The sequence below is a fragment of the Triticum dicoccoides genome, chromosome 6B (assembly GCF_002162155.2).
Source record: "Triticum dicoccoides isolate Atlit2015 ecotype Zavitan chromosome 6B, WEW_v2.0, whole genome shotgun sequence".
Lineage (NCBI taxonomy): Eukaryota > Viridiplantae > Streptophyta > Magnoliopsida > Poales > Poaceae > Triticum > Triticum dicoccoides.
Window position 1 is genome coordinate 12,418,510 of NC_041391.1, and position 6,849 is coordinate 12,425,358.

Genomic DNA, 6,849 nt, shown 5'->3' on the forward strand with positions numbered 1-6,849 from the left:
CCTTTCCCTGTTTTGGGAAGTTATAGAACCTTCCTAGACCGGATTTTTTTCCTTTCACTATTTTCTGCATTTTCTCATGTTCGTATTTGCTTCTTTTTCCATTCTCTTTTTTAACATTTTGGTTTTTTCTTTCCTTTTTCTTTTTTCATTTTGCAAACATCTTTGTGAACATTTTTTATGAAACTCTGAACATTTTTTTATGTCGCAAATGTTTTTTGGAAATTGTGAAAAAAATTTGAATCAATGAATATATTAAGCTTTGGCAAAATTTCTTAAATTCATGTTTTTTTCATTTGGCAAACATTTTTTGAAATACATTAACATTTTTCAAAATTAATGAACGTTTGATGAACTATGTTTGTCATTCCCAATTATTTTTGTTTTTTTCTAAATACTTTTGAAAAAAATCATGAATTTTTTAATGTACGAACATTTTTTTGAAATCATAAAAGGTTTTTGGATGCACGAACATTTATGATTTCTTGAACTTTTTTAAACTTCCTAGTTTTTTTGGGAAATTTGGAACTTTTGAAAATCGTGAATTATATTAAAGAAGGAAAACAAAACAGAAAGGAAAAAATGAACAAAAAAACTGGGTGCATTCCACTTCATGTCCGCTTCATGAGTATGCTCTATTTATGAACGTGCGTCCACTGCATGTCTGCATGCATGACCATCATATCCCGTACTTTTTTTAAAACTCGGTCATCAAATGTAAATAAGTTTGACTTGGGAAAGAAACAATTATTTGGAAAAAATAGGAACATGGTGAGTATAAATTAGTAAATTCGGGCACACACTGTATTGATCTAGGCATTTCATAGTTTTCTGAAAAACAAGATCACACTATGGCCCTACACCTCTCTTTTTTCCCGTGTAGGCTAACTCTGCTCTTGTTTTTTTGCTTAATGTTATATTTGCGATGAATGAACATGGCGACAGGGCAACACACACATGGCGACAGGGCATGAGATCTCCCAAATTGGCCAAACCGATGCGGTTTAGAGGCACATATCTCTCGACGGTCAGTCAAAATCATCCACAAAAAGAATCTTCGCTCGTGACTTGGTCCTTTCATTTGTCCAAGTATTGTCCCAGTTACGAACGTAAATGTGTGGTTTGGTTGTGTAAATAAGAAATATAAATAAAAGAAATAAAGAAATAAAAAAGGAAAAACCTGCAAAACAGGATATGCACTGTAGTCGATGGGCGCCACTATGTCTTGCTTTTTTTTTGGAGGGGTGATAAATAACTTTATTCATCATCGAAAACCACAGAAAGTGGGATACAAGAAGTATCATGGGGTTGCAAAAGCCACACATGGCGCCCCTGAGCTAAACTAACAGAAAATTTCGCTAAACTATGAGCATCAGTATTGGATAAACGTCCTTCATGAGTGATTCTGCAATTGAAAGTTTCAGCCCTGGATTTGATTTCAGTGATGATCGAACCATAGCTTCTAGCAACACGGGAGGATAGGTGACCTCAAAGGCAGCTTGCAGTGGCCCCAGTAGGGATCTTCCAATGTATTTTTTTTCTCTTTCCAACGAGAGGCTTGAGATGTTTCTTACTTATATTTTTGTTCGTGAACTGCGTCTTATAAATATGTTGTTGAATGTAACAATTTGTTCTCGTGATTTTGAAAACATGTTCATACAATTCAACAAAAATCGTGGCATTTAATAAATGTCCACACGATTAAAAATATGTTTCTAATATTCTGAAAAAGTTGTTCGTAATTTTTTTTAAAAAATTGTACACGTAATTTGAAATAAATAAATAACAATCATGAAATTGGAAAAATAGAAAAAGGAAAGAAAACAAATACAGACTAGTAGAGAAAAACACAGAAAAATGAGAAAATAATAAACTGATCTGATTATTCCCAAAGCCGGTACTGTAGGTAGAAGCTTCCTAAACCACACTATTCGGCCAGACCATCAGGGGCGAACGCTGTAGGCGAGGCCGGCGGATATCTTGCAGTAGGCGAGATTTAGCTTTTGCGGTAGCTGACGCCTGCATTTTTTTTTTCGAGGGGGAGCTGACGCCTGCAAAATGGGAACACGCCAGCAAGCGAGTGACCGATCTCTCATTCCTGTTCTGGGCCAGCCTATTTAGGAAGGTGCTTGAGGCCATGCTCGCAATAAGCGAGACCTAGACGCACCCATGATGACGTCCGCAAAATTAATGATCAACATACTAGATGGGCTAGCCTCTGGAGGCTTTATAAGCTAAGATCCACAAAAACAGTTTGGTCACCTCAAAAAAAAAAACAATTAGGTATGCTGCTTCATTGTGTAACTAAACTCATCCTTCCAGCATTGGCATCACAACAAGTCTCCACTAACACATACAGGATTCAGCTCAACTTTCACATAGATATATCGGTTAAATTAATTTGGATTTATAGAAAAATAAAAGCACATGCATGCAGATCGATCTCGCGACCAATTTTTTTTTTATAATACCTGGGCTGCACGCATGCTGCAGCCTGTCAATTATTTTTTGCATCGCCATCCTCCAGTCTCACACCGACCTAATTAAACCGATTTTATATATGGACAAACATATTTGATCGATTTTTGCATCGATCTTCATCGACTGACTGATCGACTGCGCAGATTTAATCAATCAATTTTCTACTGCTGCTAGCTAGACGACCCGGGCCTTCCAATGACCAGCTCGGTCTCCACTTCCATGTAATGCCGCCGCCGCTCGTCCTCCTCGTCTTCTTCAGCCCCAGCACCGTCAGGCGATCTTTCAGCAGCAGCAGCAGTGGCCAGCTCTAGCAGAGGCAGCGCCTTGTACTCCTCGCGGAGCATCGAGTTCTCCGTCAACAGCTTTCTCTCCTGTATTGGTACACACACATAACCATCATGTCGCGTACGCACTTATCTTGATCATGCTAATTTTCGTATACCATTCTTTTAGGGTTCTGCTAACTAAATGGCTATACTGGTGACAGGTTCTCCACATTTACAAATGCTCAATGCAATAACAACATTAGTTAACGGCAGATGAACATGTTGACGCATACCTTCTCCTTCAGCTCCGAGATTTTAGCCACCATTTTCTGTTGCTGCTCTTGAAAACGAAACAAAAGGCATTATCATCAGCGATTCAGCCTAGAATTTGGAGAAACTAGATCGATAAATACTGTTATACATTGTGTAATTATTCAGGTACAAAAGAAAACGAGAGCCGGATTAGTGTATTCTGATCTGCTAGCTTGCCTTCTTTTGCCGGATGCAGCTTAGGCTCTTCTCCAGCTGCAGCTCCAGCTCTTGCAGCTGATGGGCCGAACAGGACCCCAATCCTTCTCCAGATAGCTTCCTGCATGTGCATTCATATCGTGTACAATTTAGTAATTCATTTCCCAGGATCGATTGGGTTACAAATATATAATCTTGGTTGTTTTCATGTGCAAGTACTAAGAATAGTTGATGATTCAGTAGGCAAGTCACCGTCGTCACCTCTGGTAGGCCTCAATTGCGTCTATCTTGTGCTTCAAGGCGGTAGCTTCAGATCTACACATCTGCATCCGTATACAGGCACGATACATCACACACACAGCATATATAATGAGCCAAATATATGTAATATAGCATCTAGATTAATTGCGGTAAGTATTAGAAAGGTAGGGAGTTGCACCTGAACGCCAGCAGCTGGTTGCTCAACAGTTTTCTCATTGGCAGATGTCCCTTTTGTGTGATTCAGGTAGCGATCAATCGTTTTCTGCAAACTGAGAATTTCCAAATGTTAACAAACAAAAACAATCAATTAATTAAGTTGTATGTGCAACGTCTGTGTGTATAATTAAATGGTCAAGGTTTAATGTTGTGAATAAATAATTTTTTTTATGCTCACCGAAGAGATTGGAATTTGAGAATTCTTTTTGAAAAATATAATCCAATTGTCATAATATTATTAAAAGCAGAATTTTTAGAACCTATCTGAACTTAGCGTGAAGTTCAAGAAACAAAATACTTTAGTACCAACCAATATTTCGGTGGAATTCTAAATTCTGGCAGCGAGTGCTCTTGTAGGTCATATACCTGTTATTAAAGGAAAACAATAATAAAGCACTACAGTATAATAGGAACCTAATTCATGTCCGCGAAACTCACTTCCTCGAGTACACAGCTTAGGGTTGGTGGATTAGATGCTAATGTGTATGGAAGGGATATTTCAGCCATATGTATATTTGTTTCCAGCTTAGGGTTGCCTATGTTGATATCGAATAATCACATTCATCACACTACTTTAGAAACTCTAAATTAATATTTTCTATTTAACAAAATTCTAGATCATGAGATAGAATATATAAGAGGACAATTAAATCAAGAAGCGGAGAAAATGCTGAGAAACCAGTTAGATTTGATGATTACATGTAAATGGCCTAAAACATTTGCGGGTACTTTCAAAAATTAGTCACACTACTCTCTTCCAAGGATTTATTTTTTTCCCTTGTATGGTTTTTTAATTACATAATAGTGAGCACTGACAGATACCAATTTTACTAATGAACACAAATAAATTAATGAAAGCTACTACTTTTAGTTTAATCTTCAAATACTCCTCGAAAAGGGAAAAAAATGATACTGAATACAAAAAATGACTAGTGGTTGCAATTTAAGTCTAAGAACCTAATAAATATAATGTGATAACAAGCATAATAATAGGTTTACATCAAATGGTGGCTAATTTGTGGGAGTAGACTAGGAGAAGGGGAGGGGTGGATAACTGAACTTTGTGGTGCCACTCCAGCTAGTTAAGGGGTTGTTACACAACTCAGGCAAGGGGAGAAATATTGAGGGGCATAACTGATTCACTATTTCTTGCTTGATCTGACCAGAAGGTATGCATCATAAGGCCCAGGTAAATGGCTTGTGTCCACGGTCATCGGTCATCTCTAGAGCTGGTTGTGCCCAACACATTGCCCCAGGTGAGAATTCAGGCGCCCTACCTTTTACTTTGATCTTAAGCGGTTCCTGGTGGTTGGTGGTGTAAATGACCACCTGTTGGGTTAGTTGGTAGGCAAATCGCCCGGCCAAGTAGGTCATTGAAGTGCTTGTTGAAGACAACTAGACTACCACCATGCTGGTGCCCTTGAGGGAGATGAGTTTGACAAGGGTGTTACTGAGACACATTCGACCAAATTCGGTACCGTTAACAAACTTGATGAATTGGTGGCATGGTGAATGGCCACAAGCATCCTTGTATTTGTTGTACTGTGTTGGGTGTCACCCACAATGAAGCTATCCCCACCTTCTTAGCTTCTAAGTTGCTCTGCTTGGCAAGAAGAAAGAGCAATGTTTAAGACATGTTGGGGAGTCAACCTTGCCAATGTAGGTGGGAACTCCATATAAGAAGCTATGGGGCAGTATTCCATCATGTCATTGAAGGGGAGAACTGATGGCCAAAGGATGGCAAGACATCATCTTTGCCAGGGCTAGGGCTACCAGGAGGATGCTCCATCTTATCTAGTCAGAGAGGTTTGCTCAGTTGTGTGTCTCTTGATCCCTTGGCGAGTACGACAAAATCTCCCCTCCAGACTTCGCCGACAAGCATGTGGATGCGCCTTCCCTCTTTCTGCCGCTCCGACGGTCGGTGGCGCGGAGGGGAATCTCGGTGCCTCCGCTCCGGCTAGTAGTTTAGGTTAGGACATTTTTCCTCGCAGGTGCGACGCTTAGGGTTCGTTGCTTCCTCTTCCACTTTTTCTTTCGAGCTTTGACCCTCCTCGAGTTTTTTCGTCTGGACATAGTTACGGAGCTTCGACGTAGATTTCGGTCGCCTCGTTGGGGTGGTGAGGTTAGGGTTTATCATCGTGTGGGGAGATTTGATATCAGGTGATTCAGATCTATTCAATGGTTCAACGACGATGAGTACGTCACCAGGGCGGTGGTCCTTAGTGGCACGTGCACGAAGACTTTCCGATTGTCATCAACAAGGTCAAGCCGGCTCCGGTAGGGGAGCAGCGACAGTGACACGTCAGCGGCTCTTTCTGGTGGCTGTAGTGGTCGTTTGGAGATGTAGGGACCTCAATGTAATTTTTATTATGTTTGAGGTGTTTTATACTTTTGTTGAACTTTTATACTCCCTCCATTGCACAATGTAGTGCCTATAGATTTTTGTGAAAGTCAAACTTTGCCAATTTTGACCAATTGTATAGAGAAAATTGTCTACATCTACAATACCAAACATGTACATTCTAAAATTAGAACTCACGATGTATCCAACGATGTGCATTTGGTATTCTAGATGTATCTACTTTTCTCTATAAATATGATCAAATTTTGTAATGTTTGACTTTTGCAAAAATCTATAGGCACTACATTATGGAACGGAGGGAGTACTAAATATGGATCCTTTTTGCAAAAAAAAGAGAATACACTCAAGGGGAGGGTGCTAGAGCCCTTGGATCTATGTATAGCTCCCGAGACGCTCTCGAGTTGAGTCTGGAGGAGTCGCGTTACGACTCGGGCCGAAGCCGGGAGGTTGAGAGAGCGTTATGTGGAGCACGTTACGGCCTGCAATTGTCCAACCCCACCCGAGGTGTTCCTAATATAGGACAAGGTCACACTCCATCAAGGCAACTGAACTTATTAAAAAAACATCATTGTGTTGTTTTTGTTCATGTACTACCTTCGTTGGCGATGGTAGAAATTGTGGGGGAGGAAGGTGCATAATACCAAATTGTCACATGGTCGGTAGTTTGTAGGAGGATTAGAGCGAAAGGGACAGAAAGTTGTAATACGTAATACGTCGAGCCCCTACACCTCTATAACACGACTCTACACAAGGAGGTTGTCTAGTGGCGGTGCTTCAGAGGGGCCAACCTGGTCCATC

General features: G+C 40.2%; 1 protein-coding gene across 1 annotated transcript in view; it reads right to left on the reverse strand.

The window, feature by feature from the left end:
- Positions 1–2,441: 2,441 nt before the first annotated feature.
- LOC119326338 (MADS-box protein SOC1-like) overlaps positions 2,442–6,849 on the reverse strand; it is a 7,385-nt gene continuing 2,977 nt past the window's right edge. The window contains exons 2-6 of the mRNA XM_037600010.1: positions 3,652–3,742; positions 3,474–3,535; positions 3,234–3,333; positions 3,038–3,079; positions 2,442–2,849 (exon numbers count right to left, since the gene is read on the reverse strand). Coding sequence (XP_037455907.1) covers positions 2,649–2,849; positions 3,038–3,079; positions 3,234–3,333; positions 3,474–3,535; positions 3,652–3,742 — 496 coding nt within the window. The 3' untranslated portion in view covers positions 2,442–2,648. The remainder of the gene's footprint in view (positions 2,850–3,037; positions 3,080–3,233; positions 3,334–3,473; positions 3,536–3,651; positions 3,743–6,849) is intronic.